We start from the raw sequence: 22,462 nt of genomic DNA, 5'->3' as shown, positions 1-22,462 counted from the left end.
TCTCTATGCCATTATCTAAATCACTGATGAAGATATAGACCAGAACCGGACCCACTTGATATGCCCTGCCAGCTTGACTGTGAACCACAGATGATTACTCTCTGGGAACAGGTTTCCAACCAGTTATGCACCCACCTTATAATAGGTTGTATTTCCCTAGTTTGTTTCTGAGAAGGTCAAACAAGACTGTATCAAAAGCCTTACTCAAGGCAAGATATACCACATCTACTTCTCCACCCCACCCCCATCCACAAGGCTTGTTACCCTGTCAAAGAAAGTGATTAGGTTGGTTTTACTTGGTTTGTTCTTGACAAATCAGTGCTGACTCTTACTTATCACCTTTTTATCTTCTAGGTGTTTGCAAATTGATTGTTTAATTATTTGCTCCATTATCTTTCTGGGGACTGAAGTTAAGCTGACTGGTCTGTAATTCCCTGGGTTGTCTTTATTCCCCTTTAACACTATATTTGCCCTTTCCCAGTCCTCTGGGATCTCATCTGTCTTTCATGACTTTTTGAAGATAATATAATAGCTAATGATTCAGATAGCTCCTCAGTCAGCTCCTTGAGTATTCTAGGATGTATTTCATCAGTCCCTGGTGACTTGAAGACTTCTAATATGTCTAAGTAATTTTTAACGTGTTCTTTCCCTATTTTAGACTCTAATCCTACCTCATTTTCACTGGCATTCATTAAGGTAGATATGCAATTGCAAACTTTTGGTGAAAACTGAAATAAAAAAGTCATTTAGCATTTCTGCGATTTCCACATTTTCTGTTTTTTCTCTCTTCATTCAGTAATGGTCCTTCCCTATCCTTGGTCTTTCTCTTGCTTCTAATGTATCTGTAGAAAGTTTTCTTAATCATGTACCATAATTCAGTGTAGCATTTTCCCTTTGCTTCCTTGAAGCAAGTTTCAAGCATCATAATTTAGTTTAAAGCCATTTGTTGTGGAAAGCCTGGAAATTGCTGTATGACCATACTGACTGGTCATGCTTACAACAAAAACCAAATTTTAAAGGTATTTAATTCAGAGTAATTTGGGCCAAGCCTGTGGTAGAAATAAAAGCTCTCCAGTAACTAGTTGCTTACTATATGAACCTGACCAATAAATAAGTAAGAAAATAGCTCTCAAAAATAAATATAAAGTATGTAGCAGCTTTTTGAAAAATGTTAATACATAAAAATGGCATTAGTTTGCATAAAAAATTTGTTCACTAAAATGTATAATTAATTCTTATTTGTATAATTCAGTGCTGGATTGTAATTATTTCCAGAGTCGTCATCTGGATTTCTCCATTCCTACAGTACCTCTGATTTTTGTGACTCACTGTTAGCTTCCTCCCCTCCCCCGCCAACCAAAACTTGTCACAAACTAAGTAGGATTTTCCTCTAGTCAGTACCCAAGCTTTTCTTGATTTTGAATAAAGATGAGAGCAAACAAATTTGAGGGAAGAGATTGGAGATGGGAAGAGCTTCTCCCTCTCCCTGTAATTTATATGCTCTGTGTGTGGGTGTGTACCAGCATTGGCAACATCCCTGCAGTTACTGGAATTGGAATAATTAACCTTGTGTGTCAGATTATCAAAGGTTGGCAACAGCCTTTTAACACAATATCTTTAACTGGTCCTGCATAAGCAGTGTTTATTTTGATAATATATTGGCAAGAGTGTGGTGGATTAAAAAATTTAAATAAACATCCGGAGAATATTCCTGGAATAAAACAATTTCAAAATGGGTTAAATTTTGGACATTAAGTTACTTGTTAAAAGGGCTGAGACTTAAAATTTTGTTTGTAACCTTGCCATCTGTATTACTTTTTATACTTTTACACTGTCTGTATAAACCTTCCTATTAACTCTTCTGATACTTTAACTTAGCATCTAGATTGGGTGCTTTTATAAATGTATTTTTAAAAATACTACATAGAAAATAATAAGAAATATAAATGTAGAGATGGTTTGAGCTAATTGAATATTTTGCAATGAGTATTAGCTGAAGGATAATAGATGGGATTTCCTTTTAATGGGTAAACAAATCTAATCTGATCTGAGGCTTGTTTTTTTTTTTTTTTTTTTTTTCCTTCCTACAGCTAAACTCTACCTCACAGAATATCAACCTGGGACCATCTGGAAATCCTCAGTAGGTTTTAGTTAAATATAAACCAAAAGTTAGACTTTAATTGCTAACTATATGAAATGTTCTCCAGATACGTGCCTTTATTTGCTACTTTGTGCAACTTGAGAGGAAGCAAAGGTTCTAACTCGGCATTAAGTAAATATTATCATGCACATTAGTTGTATGCTGTGTGATTTTAGCATAATCAGCAGATTCTTTACCAGTAGTGTACCCCCAAACAAATCTGAGATGTGTAGTGATGTCTACATAAATAGTTTCATTTAAACAATAGAAAGAATATATAAATGCTCTTGGGGTGGGAGAGAGTATCTTTGAAATATGCAAATGACATGCCTCCACTTTCCACTTCAGAGCACTACTAGCAGGGTTGCTGCAATCCTGAAGAGGCAGACCCCCTTACAGATTTTTCTTCCTATTCTTCGTCCTTCTCCCCCCCCCCCACTTCTCTTATCTAACTGGTTTTGTAACTTACTAAGTTTCAAACATGAGTGGAGCAGATGATGATATTATGCAGGCAAGATAAATGCTCCTCCTTGCAACTCCATGGCAGCAGTTTTAAAATATACCCCGGCAAACAAAGTTCAAACCCCAACTCTTGTACAGAATTGCAGTTTGTTCCATCCCCCCTATTATATGACTGAGGGAAGAGTTGTGGGGACAGAATTTGTCCATAGCAACCTTCACACAGCCCTGAGGAGCCCCATTGTCTCCCTTTCTGTTTTTTTAGGCCCTGATTTGCAATTGTTGCTTTTCCCATTCTTCCTTCACTAAAAGAATTTGGTTTGGAGTCTATCCATGGCTTATCTTAATTGCCCAGCTTCTCTTAGCCTAGAGAGCAAAAGGGCTGTTTCTTCATTACTCAAGAAGAACAGATTTTGGTCTGAAGATACATGTAAAACCACTATGTAGATCAAAACAAGTCAACCTGGTTAATCTATTTTCTGTTAGTGTAAACTTGTGTTAATGTCAAACTTCTACAGTACAATATAAGGAATTATATTATGTTGATATGAAAAACTGGCTCATGCAATCAGTATGTCTTTCCTCTCCTTCTGACACATTCTGTGTGGCTCCTATTCTCATTGCTGGGTCTCCTGACTCCCTCATCCTTTTTGCCTTTCTTCTAATTTCTTGCTTAGGGTGTTTGCTATTCTCCTCATTGATAGTACTGCGCCACTGGGAGAGAGTGTGGGGCTTTATATATTGTGCCCCAAATCCTCTTTGGTAGTGCAGTCAATAAAAGGACAACAAATAGAGAGTGGATGGTGGTCCTTGTAATTGTCGAATTGGAGGGCACAAGCCATGTGAAGAAGGAAGGTTGGAAGGCCAAGAGATAGAGTGGCACCTGAATGCCAAATGCCTCGGAATACGTGTACCTCCCAGAGTGAAGGAAGGGAAAGACAGGGAGTCATAGGAAGAAAGTAGGGTGGACAGTGAGGGGAGGAAGTGCAGAGGCCAGAGAATAGGAGGACAAATTTGAGGAATAGAAAACAGCGAGGAAAGGTAGATGGACAGTGAGGCAGACTATAGAACAAGACAAAGGAAGAGGAAGAGATGTCAAAAAATGGAATGTAAAGAACAGAATGGGGGAGGGGTGGGAAAAAGGGGAGACTTGAGAATGGAGGAAGGACAAGGAACAAACGGCCTTTTTCAAGCAGGGGGTGCCCCAGGAGGAAAGTAGGAGGTATGAGGGGAAAACCTAGACTTAAAAAAAGAAAAAAGGACTAGAATGAACACGAGAGATGTGGGGAGGAGGAGAAAAGAACAAAGAGCAGAGAAGTGTGGAGCTGAGTCTGTTTTGTCAATTTTATTTTTATTTAAATTGTAACACTAACAGTTATATTGTGTTTCCCTGGCAGAAAATAGGAAGTGAAAAGAGGGAAGGGTTTGATTGCAGGCCATAAAAAAGGAGCTGGTATGGGGAACCTCCATGCTACTAGAAGGCCTTAAGTGGGACATGATGTGCAGGGAAATAGTGGCTCACATCAGCACTTCGTTTGCGGTTCAAGCACTTGTTTAAATATAATTCTGAGCACTGTGTAAAATTGTGAAGTTGATATTTTCTACACCAAGTAACCTTCCTCCTTTCTAAATCGCTTTCAGCGCTAAACCAACGGACTTCGACTTCTTGAAAGTTATTGGGAAAGGCAGCTTTGGCAAGGTGAGCTTTCTTACTGTTTCTCATCCTGACTGAACTGCACACTGGCACTAAATTTGGGGAACACTGGGAAGTGGTACTCACAAGTTCAGGGCTGGATTAAGGCAACCTGGGGCCCACGGACACAAGGCCCCTGTGGCTCCACCCTTACAGCCCCACTTCATACCATGGCACTGTCCCTTCCATCTGGAGTAGCAGTGGCATGGGACCCCCTCAACTCCTGACCAAGAGCAGCAGCAGGGTTTTCCCTGTCATTGGAGCAGTAGGGGTCCTTCTTCCCCACAGAGAGGCAAGGGTGGCAGCAGGGAGGCACCTCAGTACTTGCACTCCTGCTGCTGCATCATCTGCTGGGTGGGCGTGCTGGGCTCACTCAACTACTGCCACACACCCAGTTCTTTGTTTGGGGTGGTGTTGGCTGGGCTGCCCAGAGCAGTGGGTCTTTGTGGCAATACCCTATTAAGATAGATGGAGCAGTTCACCCATCTCGGCGCTAGTGTTTGAGGCTCTTTAGTCCTACTTCCAAGCATTTCACCACAACCATGAAGACTAGAAACATATATTTTAAAAAGAGACAAGATTCCGCCCTCCTCCACTCCAGGAGCTGGGGCCCTAGGCATGGACCTGTAGTGCCTATGCCATAATTTGGCCCTGCATGAGCTCTCCGTTGTGACATTACAGTTCAGCAGAAACTGTGCAAGATCTTAGATTCCATATTCTGGTCAGTCTCCTTTTGCTGGTGATACTGGTAATAATTGTGAACTATTTTAAGGACCAAGAAATTGTACAGTGAAGTAATCGTATTAATCATGTTTCTCCAGATACTCTTTAATATCAGAATGAGAACTACGCTAACCATGTCTCCTCTCTCATCTTAAATTTCACAGGTTCTTCTTGCAAAACGAAAACTGGATGGGAAATTTTATGCAGTTAAAGTATTGCAGAAAAAAGTTGTTCTCAACAGGAAAGAGGTGAGGGGAAATGCGTTTTTCTTTTCCCCTTCAATTACAAAATTGTTCCTATTTACTTATTGACCTTTCACTTCCTTGCAGCAAAAACATATTATGGCTGAACGTAATGTACTGTTGAAAAATTTGAAACATCCATTTTTGGTTGGATTACATTTCTCATTCCAAACAACAGAAAAGCTTTACTTTGTTCTGGATTTTGTTAATGGAGGGGAGGTAAGTAGTTTTCATATTTCTTTAGGTTTTTGTCTCCTCTTAGGCTAATTTACAGAAAAAATAAAAATCATCCACTGTAAAATGTGCTGATTTTAATATTTCTGTAAGTAAATTAAAATCCTATTGATTTTACCTACCAGTTACAGCTTTCAAGATGTTGCTGTAGACTTGCATTCAAAACTTATTTGCAACTATTGAAGAGTTTCTTCCTTTCTTGTAAAACTCATTTTTATGCAACTCTCAATATAAACCTTAATACACAATTCTTAAACAGCCTTGTTGTCTGCAGCATAGCTTACTCTGAGCACCAACACTGAAGCTGAGGAGACCATAAGTAACTTGAGGAAGAACTTGTGAAAGAGATGGATGAAATCTATAAATTTTAATAAGACATGCTGGAGTAAATTGATTATTTAACAAGCAGTAAGTCACTAGGCCCAGATAACATACACCCAAGAGTTCTGGAGGAGCTCAAGTCTGAATAGGCTGAGCTGATGATAAAAGTACACAATATCTCCTTAACAGCCACTGCTCCAGAGGATTGGAGGGTAGCAAATATTACTATTTTAAAACATCTCTAGGAGTAATATGATGAATTCTAAACCATTAAACTTCACATCTTTACCTGGAAATTTGGTTGAAATTACTATTTTAAAACAGAATTACAAAACACCTGGAAAATCATGATAGCATAGCGTCTGACCAGTGCACTTCCTTTAAAGAAAAATCATATCTCACTAATCTCTTAGAATATTTTGAACATATCAATAAAGTACTAGATAAAAGAGAATCAGTTGACATAATTTAGATTTCCAAAATGCTTTTGACAAGGTTCTGCACAAAAGGCTGCTAAAGAAGGAAAGTAGTCATGGGATCAGAGGCAAAATAAAAAAACTGGCTTGGGGTTGGAGGAGAGAGGATTAAGAAAAGAATTGAGTGTAAACGGTTGGTTTTCATCATGGCAAAAAGCTAGCAGTGGGGTGCCTCAAGGTTCTGTTCTAGGTCCTGTATAGGTCAACATATTAATAATTTGGAAAGTGGTGAGGAGTGAGGCTGCAAAACTTGCAGATGAGACAAAGTTATTTAGGTTAGTCATGACCAGAGAGACCCAGACAAACTCAGTGAATGGGCAGCATGGTGGCAAACCGAATTTCATGTTGACAAATGCAAACTAATGTCCCTTTGAGGGAAAAATTTAAGCTACTCTTGCGCCTTACATACAGTAGAACCTCAGACTTAAGAACACCTCAGGAATGGAGGTTGTTCATAATTCTGAAATGTTCATAACTCTGAACAAAGCATTGATCTTTCAAAAGTTTATAACTGAACTGACTTAACACAGCTTGGAAACTTTACTATGCAGAAGAAAAATACTGATTTTTAGCCATCTCAATTTAAATGAAACAAGCACAGAAACAGTTTCCTTACCTTGTCAAATCTTTTTTTTAAACTTTCCCTTTCTTGTTTTAGTAGTTACTGTACTGCATTAAATGTTGTTTGTTTTGTGTGTGTGTGTCTGCCTCTCTCTGCTACTGCCTGATTGTAATCCCCATTCTAAATGAGGTGTATGATTGACCAGTCAGTTTGCAACTCTGGTGTTCATAACTCTGAGGTTCTGTTGTAGTTCTAAATTGACAGTCAACTCAAGAAAGGGATCTGGGTATCGCTGTAAACAGCTCAATGAAAACCTCTGCTCAACATGCAGCTGCAGTCAGTAAAGCAAACAAGATGTTACATTTAATAAAGAATGTGATGGTGAATAAAATGGAAATATAACAATACATTTTATATAGATCAGTGGTGCGGCCTCATCTGAAATACTGTGTGCAATACTTGTTACCCCATCTCTAAAAGGATACTGCAGAAATAAAGAGGGCCCAGAGGAAGACAATGAGAATGACCAAAGACATGGAAACACTCATTTGAAGAGAGGCAGAAGAGGACCTTAGAAAGAAAATATTGTTTGAGTGCTTACTCATGTCTATTCCATATTAGGTGTGTGTGCTTGCCACATGCACTGGTACTGGAAGTTGTTCCCTCAGCAGTATCCCTAGGGGACCAGCTCTGGCTCCCCCTGGTTGCAGTGAAAGGAGCGCTGCCAGCTCCCCCCACCCTCAGTTCCTTCTTGCCGCCAGTGACGGTGCTAGAACATCTGCTGCTTCGGCTAGCATTGATTCTTTCTCTGTTCTTGCAAACTCTAAAATCCTGTAAATAGTTATACATAGTTAGTAGGAAGCCCTCAACCAGACTGACTTACCGGCCAAGTGGATGAGATTTTCCCGCTGAGCGTCCGAGCATGGCATCTCTCCCTCACGTTCTTCCATACAGGCTGATCTGGACTACCTGCTCCATTAAGGAACTTGCACACTCTTCCATTAGAGTGCATCTAGTGGCCATCTCCACTTTTTCACCCACCGATCCAAGGACAGACAGTGTTTTCCCATGATATGACGGTCAGATTCTTGAGATGGCTCAAGAGACTCTTCCTGCAGGTATGGACTCCTGTCCCACAGTGGGATCTTAACTTGGTCTTCTCTAGGCTCACCAGCCTGCCCTTTGAGCCACTGGGTTCCTGCTCCCTTTCCCAATTGTCATGGAAGGTCGCGTTCCTGGTGGTGGTAACGTCGGCGAGATGGGTCTCCGAAATTAAAGCCTTGACCTCAGAACCTCCATACACTGTCTTCTACAAAGATAAGGTTAAGTTGCGTTCCCACCCGGCCTTCCTGCCAAAGGTGGTCTCCACCTTTCATATGAACCAGAACATCTTTCTTCCAGTGTTCTGTCCCAAAACGCACAAAACCAGTGAGGAGAGGCGTCTTCACGTCCTGGAAGTCTGGAGGGCCTTGGCTTTCTACTTAGAACGTGCCAAGCCTTTCCAAAAATTGACTCAACTCTTTATCGCTACAGTGGATAGGATGAAAGGTCACCTGGTGTCCTTGCAGAGGATTTCTAATTGGATTACCTTGTGCATAAGGACCTGTTAGGATCTGGTGGGGGTTCCACCGCTGCCGATTTTCAGAGCCCATTTGACGAGAGCGCAGGTGTCTTCGGCGGCCTTCCTGGCACACATCCCTATCCAGGACATCTGTAGAGCTGCAATGTGGTCCTCTGTTCGCATGTTTACCACTCATTATGCCGTCACTCAGGCCAGAGATTACACTGGTTCAGCAGAGCTGTGTTGCAATCTACGCTTCCGTGAACTGCTACCTACCTCCAGGGATACTGCTTTGGAATCACCTAATATGGAATGGACATGAGCAAGCACTCGAAGAAGAAAAGACAGTTACCTTTTCCGTAACTGTTGTTCTTCTAAATGTGTTTCTCATGTCCATGCCACAACCTGTCCTCCTTCCCCGCTGTCTGAGTTTCCAGCAAGAAGGAACTGAGGGTGGTGGGGAGCCAGCGGTGCCACTTATACCATGTTATGTGGACACCACTCCAAAGGGCACCAGAGGTGGTCCCCTACGGATACTGCTGAGGGAAAAGCTCCTGGCACTGGTGCATGTGATGAGCACACACACCTAATATGGAATGCACATGAGCAACATATCTCGAACAACACCAGTTACGGAAAGCTAACTCTCTTTTCCTGTAGCTAACTTTTCAGTTCTGTGCATGGCAAGGTAGTCTCCAACCCTACAAGTAACTCAATGTCAGTAGACTCCTGCACCCATGCAGACACCAGTTGAAGCCTGTGGGCCCAGGGGGTCCATCTGCACCAAGTAACTTGTAGGATTGAAGAATGTATCCTCATAATATAAAACTTCTCCAAGTGGTCTCAGAATAGAATGTAAGATCCATTAGACTGTTATGCAAGAACTTGTATTGAAGTGCTCCGTACATACAATTGTGAAGTTAGTATGCTATTTGTTATCTTCTAAAATAGAAGAGAATAGAGAAGAAAAAAGAGAACAGCATTTATGTTCCCCACAGATTTCTTTGCTTCCCTGCAGAAAAATGACTTTTTGATGGGGAAGCAAAGGGAAGCCACGAGCGGTCATGCATCCCTCCCCAGCAGTAAGTTTTTTGGGTGCCTAGGACAACCGGCAGAGAGGTAAATCATTGTGGAGAAGGGGGCAGGACTGGGGAAGACCCAGCTGGCGGCTCCTACCCTGTGCCGGGCTCAGCTGCTAATCCTGGCTGGGCTGGGGAGGACAGGGCTTCCTCTTCCCCTGCACGGCATCTAAGGCTGTGTCAGACCCACTCCAAGATTTCTCCCCTGGCTGTAGGAAGCTCTGAAAATTCCCCCCACCCCTGCTTCCTGCACCCATCACTCTTCAGCTGCAGGGGGAGGGATCTCTGTACAGGGAGCTGCTCCCCCATACACCCAACCCCTGTGCAACCAGACCCCCTCATACCCAGACCGTCCTGCTGAGGCTCACTCCCCCTGCACCCAAAACCCTCCTGACAAGCCCTGCTCATGGACCGCCCCAACAAGCCACTCGCACTCTGATCCCCACCCTACTGAGCCCCACTCCCCGAGCATCTGGACCCCCCCTACTGAGTTCCCCACACCAACCGCCCTGCCAAGCTCTTCTCCGCCCCCCATGCACCCCTTCTGAGCACCAACCACTTTCACCTGGACCACCCTGCAGAGTCCCATTACCGTTGCACCCAGAACTCCCCAACAAGCCCCTGTGTATCCAGATCCCCTGCCACACCCCGATCCCCCACTGAGCCATCCGCTCCCAGATTGTCCCACACAGAACCCTCTCAACCCACACCTGGATCCCCCCCACACTAAACCTCTCCACAGTTGGATCCTGCCTTGTTGAGCCTGCTTGCCCACACCTGGTGCACCTGGCCCGGTCCTTGTGCTGTGTCAGGGTTGGGTGCAGCCTCACCACTGAGTCCATGTCCCGGTGCGGGGCGGGGAAGCTGCACAATGATCTTCCACCTCTGTGCAGCCAGTGGCCTGTGCTCCCCAGTGCCATGTTGGAGCCTTCACATTTATTTGACAAATAAAATTTGCAGAATTTTAAAATAGCGTATACAGAATTTTTAATTTTTTGGTGCAGAATGCCCTCAGGAGTAAATTTGTATTGGCTGGACTTGACTTTCTGGGAAACATCCTGTACTCCTATCTATTAACTCATTACACGCTAAGTACTGCTGGGGTTACACAAGTGAGAAAATAAAGAAGTTGCTAAAAGAGGGATATAAACGGTTATGTAAAAGGAAATTTTTTAATTTGTTTCACAGTTCTGCTAGCTTGTCATAAAAAAACTGAAAGTGACTTGCTTGTTACTGCAAAGGATTACACCTTGTAATTTGAAATTTGTATGCCAGTTTGTCTTATCATTTGCATCTTCATATATTTACAGCTGTTCTTTCATTTACAAAGAGAACGCTCCTTTCCTGAACACAGAGCCAGATTTTATGCTGCTGAAATAGCCAGTGCATTGGGCTACTTGCACTCCATAAATATTGTATACAGGTAACCATTTCCTAAAACTTATTTTTGTTCTGCATTAAGATAAATGTAGCAAATCAAGAAAAGCTGCATTTGCTGTTTTTATTCAACCTATTTACACGTGTGGACTTGTGACTTTAAGCTTATAATTATTATTTTTAAACAGAGGCCTGACCCAATTTTTTAAAAGTTTTTGTGTAAAAAATAAGTGACTACTTATTAGTATAAAACTCTGTCTCTTCATTTTTTGGTTACGCTCATAGGAGGATTAATATAAGACTTTGTTTTTAATAGGGATTTGAAACCAGAAAACATTCTCTTAGACTCACTGGTAAGCATATCCTATCTGATGTCCAAAAATGCGTCTTTACGTTAACACTTATCTTTGTGTAAGTGCAAAATATTATGATACAGTCTTAAATTGGTTTTTCAGTAAGATCTGTTTTGTTTGTTTTTTCTCTCTACAGGGACATGTTGTCTTAACAGATTTTGGACTCTGTAAAGAAGGGATTGCTATCTCGGATACCACTGCAACCTTTTGTGGGACACCAGAAGTAAGCTAACTTCCTTGAGTTTTAGCCAGCACAAGCAAATTGCCACAACAAACTGGGGGAGAGGGTTTCATTTTGGGGGGGGGGGGTTTGAGTAGGAAGTGTTGGTAGTTTTCAAAGTTGGCAGATAGATAGATAATCTTGCATGAATTAAGATATTTTGTAGTTGACAAGGATTGTACAAATGGCGAAGTGTCTGTCAGTGAAAATTCTTGTGGGAGCGATTTACGTGAGTTATAATCTATCTGAGTCCATAAAATAAAGCATATAGTAGTCAAACCTGAAGAAAAACAATGTGTCTATTGAACTTTGTTGGAAAATTTGAATGCCAAAATATGGAGTGCTTCTGTGGTTAAATATTTGTTATGACCAGTTGTGAAATGGATTACATAGAAAATCTTGGTCTCGTACTAAGAGAGAGGTTTTTTTAATACATTTGGTGTAATTCATATTAGACTTACACAAGAGGATTGCAACATTATGGCCTGCGGCCCCAGTTTATAAAAAGCTTTTCCTGAGTTTGAGTGTTGTGGGTTGTGTACCAGTCTGTCTACTCTGGGACTTGGATTCAGATCATTCATGAGCTGCTAAAAGTTTAATGATCTAGCTTAATATTTAAACTCCACTTGTTACAATGGTACCTGAGTGTCTAGTATGATCTCTCTATGGTCCCTATATTTGTCCATATCACAAAAACCTAACTGACTATAAAGTAGAGTCAGCAATCTCTGCTCAAAAGGGAGGAGAGGCAAGGACTGAAGGAGCAAAAGCATTGCAGGTCAGGGCTGTGAGAACAATAATGATCCAGCCGTAGCGTCAAAATTCTAAATAACTGAGTATCTGTACGGAATAGCCTGGTGGGGCTAGGAGATTCTGTTCCAAATGTATCTACTCAGATATTATGGTGTTGAGAACCATATAAGTATCTAAATCCTGAATAAACTTTTTTGTGAGGCACCTAGAAACCTGTTAATGTCATGTTGGCATCCAGTAATTGATGGCAAACCATGATATGGAATGTGTCCTTCAAATCTGTGTCCCCTGACTAATTTGTGGCAAAAAAAAAAAATCTCTGGATATTTCACAATTGATTATTTATTATTTGTCTGAAGCCTCATTGAAACTTAAAATATAGATCATGTGATTATGCCAGAGGTGGGCAAACTACAGCCCGCGGGCCACATCTGGCCCGCGGAACTGTCCTGCCCGGCCCCTAAGCCCCCAGCTTCTCCCCCGCTGTACCCCAGCCCCCGCAGCCACACCGCTGTGTGGGCAGTGGTCTGGGCTGCGCGCTCATGCAGGGCAGCGCAGCGCAGCAGCGTGTCTGGCTCCGGCCGGGTGGTGCAGCAGCCAGACACGCTGCTCTGAGTGGCATCGTAGGGGGGCTGGGGGGTTGGATAAGAGGCAGGGGATCCCAGGGGGCAGTCAGGGGACAGGAGGCGGTTGGATGGGGTGGGGGCGGTCAGGGGATGGGGAATGGGGTTGGGGTGGGTTCTGGGGGGGGGGAAGTGATCAGGGGACAAGGAGTGGGGGGGGTTGGGGGTTTTGGGGGGGGAAGCAGGGAGTGGGAAGTGGTGAGGGGATAGGGGCCAGGCTGTTTGGGGAGGCACAACCTTCCCTACCCGGCTCTCCATACAGTTTTGCACCCTGATGTGGCCCTCGGGCCAGAAAATTTGCCCACCCCTGGACTATGCAGTAACAATAAGGAGGAGTAAGAAACATTTTCTTGGTTTGAAGAAGAATGAGATGCTTCCATGTATTTCCCACTTTTTAAATCCCTCATTCAGTATTCAAGCCCAAGGAGGGCAACAGGATTGGTTAATGAACAACTTGCCCTTGAGAAAGAGAGATGCCATTGGCAGAGGGAAGCTGTTTCTTTGCAGATTCCCACACTGTGGTTTCAGCTGTTTCCACAGTATGCATCCGATGAAGTGAGCTGTAGCTCATGAAAGCTTATGCTCAAATAAATTGGTTAGTCTCTAAGGTGCCACAAGTACTCCTTTTCTAGCTGTTGCTTAGTTGTCTGTGAAGCTACAGAGCAGTGACCTTTCCCTGAAACTTGAAAGAATTGTCAGTTTAGAGATGGCACAGTAATTTGGCAAATTGTCAGTGGGTATAAAGGATAACTTGAACTGGGAAACAACAGCTAGCTATTTAAACAATTGGCTGGATGTCAGCGAGATTTACCAAGTTTGTTAAAGGACCAGAGAACTCTGTAGGAATCTATACAGTAATTTTTCTAAAGATGTATTGTAAAATAGTTGCTTGGATAAAGGCTAGATTTGAATATAACCAGCCTAACTTTTTTTTTCTTTAGTACCTTGCCCCAGAAGTGATCAGAAAACAGCCCTATGACAACACAGTAGACTGGTGGTGCCTTGGTGCGGTTCTATATGAAATGCTTTATGGGTTGGTAAGTATTCTACCTTTTTCCTTTCAAACTCTTTACTTGAATACTATAGTTAGTAATATATAACTTTTCAAAGCAGTTAAAACACACTTTAACTGGTGAATAACTTGTTTTGTAGCTTTCTAACTTACCATCTGGTTTTGTCTCTTGAATTTTGTTTTTCTTTTTGAAGTCTAAATTTCTGCTCTCCAAACTGATGTGACATTAATAATTCTTATCCAGTGGAGTCAAGCAGATATAACCCAGAATAAATGCAAGCGTCTATTGAAGCAGCAGTGGTGCTGCCCTATAAAAGTAAAGTACTACTTGCCAAAAGTGGTACCAAAGACATTGGCAAAGTATTTTTAACCCTAAAATTTCCAATTTCCTCCAGATTACTTCTTAATACAGCAATAAAAAAACAAATCTTCCCACACTTCAGCTAGGGTTTATTTTTTGTAACCTTTCTAAAAACAGCTGTTTTGTGTTTCACAAACTACATTTCCTCCTCACATACAAACGAGTTTCCTTACTTCACCTGGGAAAACATGCAGAACTTTGTTCACCCACTCATGCTCTTTTGCTCACATTCAGTAAGATTTTTAAATGTGGATAGCTTCTACAGCTACCAGTGAATGTGAGCACACCTGGGCAGAGAACAGGAGATGCAGGAAAGAGCTAACAGAAGAATGCAATCCTGGTGTCACTGCATGTGTTACGTGAAGATAAAGGAATTGGCCCATTCATGAAGAAGTGTGGGGGTTTGGGGAAAGGAAGGGGGGGAATTCTGGTTAAAAAATGAAATTTCTATCTATTCTATCTGAAATCAGTCTGCCACTGGGTGAAGCTATTTTTCACTGCTAGTCATTGGCATTTCTGATGTAACAGTTTACTCTCACATTTGAAAAAAGTGTTTTTTAATTGAACAGTACCGTTTCAAAGCCACATTTCAATTTTTCATTTTGTTTTTGTTCAGCCTCCATTTTACTGCCGTGATGTTGCTGAGATGTATGAAAATATTCTTCACAAACCTCTGTATGTGCGCCCAGGAGTCAGTCTTACAGCCTGGTCTATTCTGGAAGAACTCTTGGAGAAAGACAGGCAAAACAGACTTGGAGCAAGAGAAGACTTTGTATGTAATTTCCTGGCAATGAATTATCTGGCACTAATTTATTAAAGGGACATTGTCAAATTTAAGACCACAATTCAACGTTATTTTTAAGAAACAGGTAGAGAATGTCCTTTGAATGCTAAATATCAACTTTAAAACAAAATACCCTAGTTGTCACAAAAAACCTGAAGGGCAAGGGAAGACACATTTATGATGCAGAACTTAGTGTTTTGAGCTTGACTGTTGCAGTACCTGCCAGCAAAGGAAACCCATTTCCCAACATTATATTCCATGAGTTGTGCTGATATAATTGATGATGGTAGTACTCAAACAAGGAAGTTACCAAAACAAAAAGAGCTACACTTTGGTAAATTCAGCTTTCAACGGTGAGAAAAATACTATTTGTCAAATAGGAAAAAGGCAAGGAAACAATTATTTTTTCAGGCTTCCAAAATGGCTTCACAAATAATGGCTAGTGTTTTGCAAACTTCTATCCAATAATATTTTGACAGTGTTCCTTAAGGTTGTGTAAAGATGCATAGAGAAGTTGTCACAGAATTGTGTAGGCAGGATATCAAATGATCTTGCAGTTTTACCCCTGATTGATGTATTTAGGCTTCGTCTTATTAATGTTCTGTAATGTGTTGATCTCGTCATACGCAAACTTAAAAGTTCTGTTAGATTGCTACAGTACAGTTACATTTTTTGCAGCACACTGTAAATGAAAGGCAGTTATGTTTGGGAGGACATAACTGTTTACTCTAGATATAAACAGAAAACATACTGCAGAGTTCCTGGAGGCATTCCATCTGGAGCAGTGCTCATATTAGCAAGTTTTGTTAGCTTGGAGCAGGAACATGAACATAAATACTATTTGAAAAACCTTCTTGAAACCAGGTTTTGCTTAAGACTTCAATTTAAGCAGAAAATAAAATGCCTTTTCAGAAATGTTTCCCCATCAAATTTTACCCACTCCAGCCATACCTTCTAATACGAATTGCAAAACAAATTTATCAAATAATGGGCTTGAACTTTTTTATTACTAGGGATGAAAGTAAAATCAAACTCTTACCGGTACAGGGGCTGGCTCCGGCCCCGCCCCCCAGAAAGGGTGGGGCCTTGGGTGGAAGGGGCAGGGCTGGAGGGTCAGCGTCCCCCAGCCAGCCCGCCTGCGCTGCCTGGGGCTCCAGCAGCGATTTAAGATTTAAAGGGCTCGGGGCTCTGGCCGCTGCTGTGGCAGCCGGAGCCCCAGGCCCTTTTAAATTGCCGGCCCCAGGGCAACTGCTTCTTTTGCACCCCCTCTCCCCGGTTGGTGGCAAAGGGGCAACGACGTACCGGTGGCTACTTTTTACCAGTACACCATACCGGCCCATACTGCTTTACTTTCACCCCTGCTTGTTACTGCACCAGATCCAAGAAACTCTTATTCTAGCCTGCTGGAAGAATCTCTGAAACAACATTGTATTCCAGCGCTGTAGGGTATATCATGGAAATACATGGAAATAACCAAAGTTTATCTTTGCTTACTGTTGCAGCTTGAAATTCAAAGGCATCCTTTCTTTGAATCTCTCAGCTGGGCTGACCTTCTCCAGAAGAAGATTCCACCACCATTTAATCCTAATGTGGTAGGTGCAATATGTATATTTCGATTATATCTCCCGAATCTCTTCATGTAGTGGGGCAGAATCTATGGGATGAGGACATCTATCTAAAAGTTGCAGAGAATGGCAACCCCAGTACCTCTCAAACAGTGTTGGTGACCATTTCTGAACTGTTTAGAGCAATGGCACTTAAATTAGAAGAGCTAGAGAGCCATTTTTGTTACTGAATGAAGTCAGCAACATGCCATCCTGACATTGCATTGTGCTTTTGTCATAGTGTTGGATTGGAATGTGATAAAGTTGTGCTTTCGTGACTTGCATGTCATGGCACAGGGTCAGAATACTGCACCGTGACATGTTTTACAGCTCTCTCTCAGACCTTTCTCCACCTTCTGTTCTCCATTCTCCACTCCTGACTACTGGGAAGGGAAGATCTTTCTTTTCCCCTACATCTCCAACTGTTTGGGTGATGGGCAGCTCCTACCCAATAGGTCTGATGCATTCGGCAGTGAGGGTAGCACTCTTCTAAGTTGCGTTTTTTAAATTTGAGGCCCCACTAAGAGGTGCAAGATGTACCATTTTTGTCTAGTTATTGTCATACTGCAGTTGCTGCTTCAGCTTAATAGGGTATCAGACTAAGGGCAGAACTGTCACTGGTGGAATCAGTGTTTGTCAGTCACTAAGCTGATTCCAGGAGAGCTGCCATTTGACATTCACATGAGCTCAAATTCTCTTAGAAAAATACTAACACTATAGAAACCTGTGTAAAGAGAAGGGGCAGAGAGAGGAAAATGAGGAGAAAAACAGGAAAATGAAGAGTGACTGGAGGATGGGGAGTGATTTTTAAAAAAAAAAGAGAGGAAGGAGAATTCATGAGGAGGGTGAAGAGAAGAAAAAGAAGGTTTCTTGTTTTTGTATCTCTTTTCACCATCTCTTAAGAAGCAGCACTTTTGTCTTTTTCCTTCTGGAAATATTGCACAGTATATGTGGATTTGGCAAATTTACTGTCACCACTTTGATCTTTTGGCCTGAATTATACCCCGTAACAAACTGCTTCAGTACCAGTTTTCAGGGGCGGAGTGATGGGATTAATTTAAATGCTCTCCTTATGAAAGGGAAAACTTCATAATGTAGACAACTTTGAATTTGAAAAATGAAAAATATTTAACAGACAAAAGCATGTAAAAATACAAATGCCATATTAATATGATTAATATGATTAATGCTGGTTTGTGTGTCTCATTCTTAGGTTGGCCCAGATGATATAAGGAATTTTGATGCAGCTTTTACAGAAGAAATGGTTCCTTATTCAGTTTGCATTTCCTCTGATTATAACATTGTAAATGCCAGTGTGCTGGAGGCAGATGATGCATTTGTTGGATTTTCTTATGCACCACCTTCTGAAGACTTATTTCCCTAGGAGGTTAGGAGCCAACAAATGATGCACAAGTACAAGTCTGAAGATGGACTGAAACATGAGTGTGAACATAGCCAAGAATATGTGTAACTAGTGCCTCATTTTATATGAAGGGTTGAAACCAATGAACAAACATTTTCTGCTGTATATGAGGAAATTGGGCATTTCAGATGGCTTTCTTTGGGATTTAAACTGTTATTCCTGCTGCATAAAAATATTTTTAAAATGAAGATCTCTAAAAGCTGTTCCTTTACATGAATCTGTTTTTAAGCAAATACACTGTTTTTTCTCCAGGTTTACATTAATACCTATCCAGGATTTGGCTGTCTTTCAGCAGCAGCAAACTTAGCACATTTATAAATGCCTTTGTAACTATTTACAGTGACTTTGTGCTTGAATTGTAACTATGCAATTGTCTTTTGTATATCATTGTTTAAAAAAAGATAAATGTTTTCCCTGTTATCACCTTTTGAAATATAAGTTCATTACTTGACAGCACTTATGCTAAAAATGTAATTCCTCACTGAAGAATAAGTAGATACTTTAAGGATCCACAAACTGAAAAGTTGCTCATTTATGACCAAATTGACATCCTTACTCCTTCATAAATCCCTTACTTCTTAAGTACTCCTTTAAATTTATACTGGATTATTTGAGAAATAAAGCACTACTCAAAGTGAGTAAGGGTAGCACAAACTAGCCCAAAATATTTGGTAACACTACTAAATACATTGTCTATAATGTTCTTTTCTGATGAAGAAATATCTGAATCTCAACTGCACTAAAATTTTTTTGCATTAAAATTCTATTTTTCCAAAGAGTTGGAGGGCAGTAATCATTGCTACTTTTAAAGGCAGTCTTGCTGTGACCCTACAGAGAGGAGATCGTGCCAAAAGTTAGGGTTATTTTGTGTGTGTATCTGGAATACGAATATATTCTAAATGAACTGTATCAAAATTCATAGTTTCTTGTCTTTCTATATTCTAATGTATCAGCTCTTAAATCTTCACTTGATAGTTAGGAAAAATAACTATTAAACTACCTTTTGATTACTTTTAAGAATATGAAGAGCGATTGTATATAGTGTGTGCCTCTTGTGATTTGCACATATAACCAAAATGCTAACACTGATCAACTTGTTTGGGCTTTTTTTAAACACAATACATCCTGAAAGTTGGCTCCAGTTTTAATGTGACTTTCTTGTAACAGTAATAATACTTGTGATTCACTTTGCTTGTAAATAACAGTTTTGTCTGCCACTTGAAAAGTCTGGGTGCACACTTTTCACAATGCATTTCAGTGCCTTTAACTGGATCACCATGAGAACTTAACTCCTTGAAAGAAATTTAATAAAAAAAAAAAAGGCAATAGCAACAATTTAAAGCGTTGAAGTTTCTCTGATCACAAAAATGCAACTTGTGTGTCATAGCTAACAAAACAAAAACCAAGTAATTAAGATAAACATTAATCTACAGATCTTGTTACAGTGGAATAGAAAGAATCCATTGTGAAGATCAGGGAAAGTAGAATGTCAAATAGGACACCTGTAAGTAAAAAGTAGTAATAATTTGCCTAGAATGCTATGTCAGTTGAAAATTCTCAGAAGGTTAGACCAAAATTAATTTCTCACTTGAAGCAATAATTCTCGGTTTGTCACCTGCACAATGATTAACACTGATGCAACACTGAAGAATTGACACAAAGTGTCTGTCTGCTCATGTAGCTCTGCTAGCTAACTAAAGTAGTAATAAAAGGAGAGGGAATGAAAGGGACATAATTCTGCTAATTTCAGCCTCCATTGTCCTCTTTTTCAATAAAGTGTTTTCCACCAGGTATTGGCTTTGTAAAGATTCTCTCCTTGGCTATTTGTATCCTAAACTTTCTAATTTTAAATAGGGTGTGATATCACTGCTTTACCAGGAAGAGGAATGTGCCAGTTTAAGGATTTTTCAAAGCAGTGAAATGTCAGAAACTATATAGCCCCTCACTTCAGTCTCAAAGAGAAAATCTGTAACTGCAGAACAGGAGTCTTCTGAGTATCTATCTTGTATGGCTGAACCTAATAAATAGTAAATCAATCTTTCCTGCTTTTGCACCTCTTCTCTACATAAGACAGAAAGTTACTTTGCCTACACCAGAATTTCATCACAGCTTTTAAAACTAATTCATAGACTGAATTCAAAATGTAATGCACTATATAAAGTGCAAAGTCTTATGAAACTGTGAGCTTTAGGAGTGTACAATGGTGTGTGTTCTGCTTACTGAAGCCTGAATGCTGCCCTCTAACTCACAAGAAGTTTTCATTGATTTAAAATCTGAATTTCAAATACTGAGGCCAGAATTTGGAGACTGGCCTTAGCAAAGGGCATTGCACCTTCTCCTGTGGTTTTTTGGTTGTTTTGTAAGAATATACAGCGGAGGGGGTGGAATTTGGTGCAGTTGGTTGCTGTAGCTCACTTCTTAACATTTTCCTAGATAAAGGACAAATTTAAACAGGAAAAATACTTAGAATGACATTGTTAGTAGTAATACTAGGAGTTACTGCTACTAAAGAAGGCTACTGCTGGCCTACCGACCCTTTTTGTAAAGTTTTCATAACAGAATCTCCCTTTGTGTAAATAAGGGACATATGGTGGTAATAGTGACAATGCAGCTGTAATGTTTCTGCCCGTCAGAGTTAGCAACAACAAGGGCCGGGTTCAGTACCTAGGGGTTCCATTCCAATAACACAATTCAAAACCGGCTAGAGCCCCCACCCAGTGACCCGGGACAAATATATACCACCCCCCGCTGGGTGCCTCTAAGAGGCAATACTTCCCCCTCTTGCAAGCACTGAGTCTGAGTGTAGCAAAAGCCTTTTAATAACAGAGAGAAACAATGTGGCATTATATTGGGGGAACACCACCAACAGGATTCATAACATAACCCATGAGCAAAAACCCATCCCAAGCAAATTGGGCCATGTCCTTTCCCTTTGCTTCTTGAGTCCAACAACCCAAAAGTCTATGCCCCTGGTCAGTGCAGCCCCAGAGTTTGAAAATTTATCTGCAGAGTTTTACCTCCCAACCTGGATGGAGGTGGGAGGGTTAAGGGGCACCTTACATGGTCCGAAGCCGATTGCCCCACCTCTCCATGGGGCTCCGCTCCACTAGCCGTCCCACGAATCGCTCTGCTCTACCCTGCCAGCCCCCCATGAGCTGCCTCAGCTGTCCTGCAAACTGCTCTGCTCCACCAGCCACTCTGCTCTGCCAGCTGTTCCATGAGCTGCTCCAGCTGTCCTGCAAACTGCTCCACAATATATCTTTAGGCTCCTCCACTATTTAACACAACACTCAGTAATTTTAGCTCTTTTGTGATTTCAGCTTGTAGTGCCGGTGCACCATTGGTCCAAAGTGAATTCAGCTCAGCAACCTGTAACTAGACTCCTAATAGCAAAAAGAAAAGGAGTACTTGTGGCACCTTAGAGACTAACCAATTTATTTGAGCATAAGCTTTCATGAGCTACAGCTCACTTCATTGGATGCTTTAGTCTCTAAGGTGCCACAAGTACTCCTTTTCTTTTTGAGAATACAGACTAACAAGGCTGTTACTCTGAAACCTGTCATTCTGCTAGACTCCTAATGGAATCAAAATTACCTCTGACATTCTACAGTGGAAGGAGAAAAGTGCAATTGGCATGCAGGACCCAGCAGGAGGGCTATACCACCAGATACTAATACCTGTACCCAGCCTCTCTCAATTCACTGAGTTTTGGAACCCATATCTCTTGCGCAGCAAGTGCTACTTATTTGATGGCGAGTCCCTCCACCATAACAAAAGGTCAAGTACAGTTCCAATATCCTTGATTCACATAATCAGGATAATAATTTATTCTTCCTGAACCAATAACAGAGCAACTGGGGATCCCACAGCAGCCAAAGTGACCATTTGGGCAGCTATGGGCTCATGCTAGGCGGGGTGGGTGTGCCTATGCAAATGAGATCAACCCCTGAAGTTCATTTCCACAACTTACCACTAGATGTCAGAGTGGCGCTCATCCTGACTCTCCTTACACAGCCAACCATGCATTGTCCTGTGCTTCAGTTGGCTCTTGGTTATAGGTTAGTCCACAGAAAAAAACTGTTAAAAAGAAAGAGATAATAAATCAGCCCAAACTGTGGAAGGAGGAGGAGAGGTTCAGGTGGGAAGAGTTTTGACGAAGCACCAGGTCAGTCTGTGTGCACAAGGCTGGAATGCTGGCTGCAGTTGCAGCATCTCTGTAAATAGTTTTCTTAATAAAGAGCTAGTTCAGTTCTTCGAAACATGGAGTCCTCTCATGTTGTTACCCAGCAGGTGACACATGAAACAGTGTATACGACTGGGTGTCTAAGGACAGGGCCCAGGTGGCTGCACTTTGGGGTGGGAATACCTCTGTGGGCAGGGCTTAAATGCAGCGGGAGCTGGCCCAAGTGGAGCGTTGATAAATATTTTCAACCCTCCTGAAGTTTTCATAGCACGCCACACG

General features: G+C 41.4%; 1 protein-coding gene across 4 annotated transcripts in view; it reads left to right on the top strand.

The window, feature by feature from the left end:
- The window catches only part of SGK3 (serum/glucocorticoid regulated kinase family member 3), a 50,321-nt gene extending 30,528 nt beyond the window's left edge, over positions 1-19,793 (top strand). For all 4 annotated transcript variants that reach the window (XM_084620769.1, XM_084620766.1, XM_084620768.1 and 1 more), the window contains 11 exons: positions 2,091-2,140; positions 4,241-4,298; positions 5,180-5,263; positions 5,345-5,476; positions 10,801-10,913; positions 11,184-11,220; positions 11,357-11,443; positions 13,758-13,853; positions 14,806-14,961; positions 16,476-16,565; positions 17,791-19,793. In XM_084620769.1, the coding sequence (XP_084476895.1) occupies positions 2,091-2,140; positions 4,241-4,298; positions 5,180-5,263; positions 5,345-5,476; positions 10,801-10,913; positions 11,184-11,220; positions 11,357-11,443; positions 13,758-13,853; positions 14,806-14,961; positions 16,476-16,565; positions 17,791-17,961 (1,074 nt within the window). In that variant the 3' untranslated portion in view covers positions 17,962-19,793. The remainder of the gene's footprint in view (positions 1-2,090; positions 2,141-4,240; positions 4,299-5,179; positions 5,264-5,344; positions 5,477-10,800; positions 10,914-11,183; positions 11,221-11,356; positions 11,444-13,757; positions 13,854-14,805; positions 14,962-16,475; positions 16,566-17,790) is intronic.
- The last annotated feature ends 2,669 nt before the right edge of the window (positions 19,794-22,462 follow it).

The sequence above is a fragment of the Lepidochelys olivacea genome, assembly GCF_965140295.1.
Source record: "Lepidochelys olivacea isolate rLepOli2 genome assembly, chromosome: 2".
Lineage (NCBI taxonomy): Eukaryota > Metazoa > Chordata > Testudines > Cheloniidae > Lepidochelys > Lepidochelys olivacea.
The sequence above is the reverse complement of the archived record's forward strand: the minus strand, read 5'-3'. Positions and strand labels throughout refer to the sequence as shown.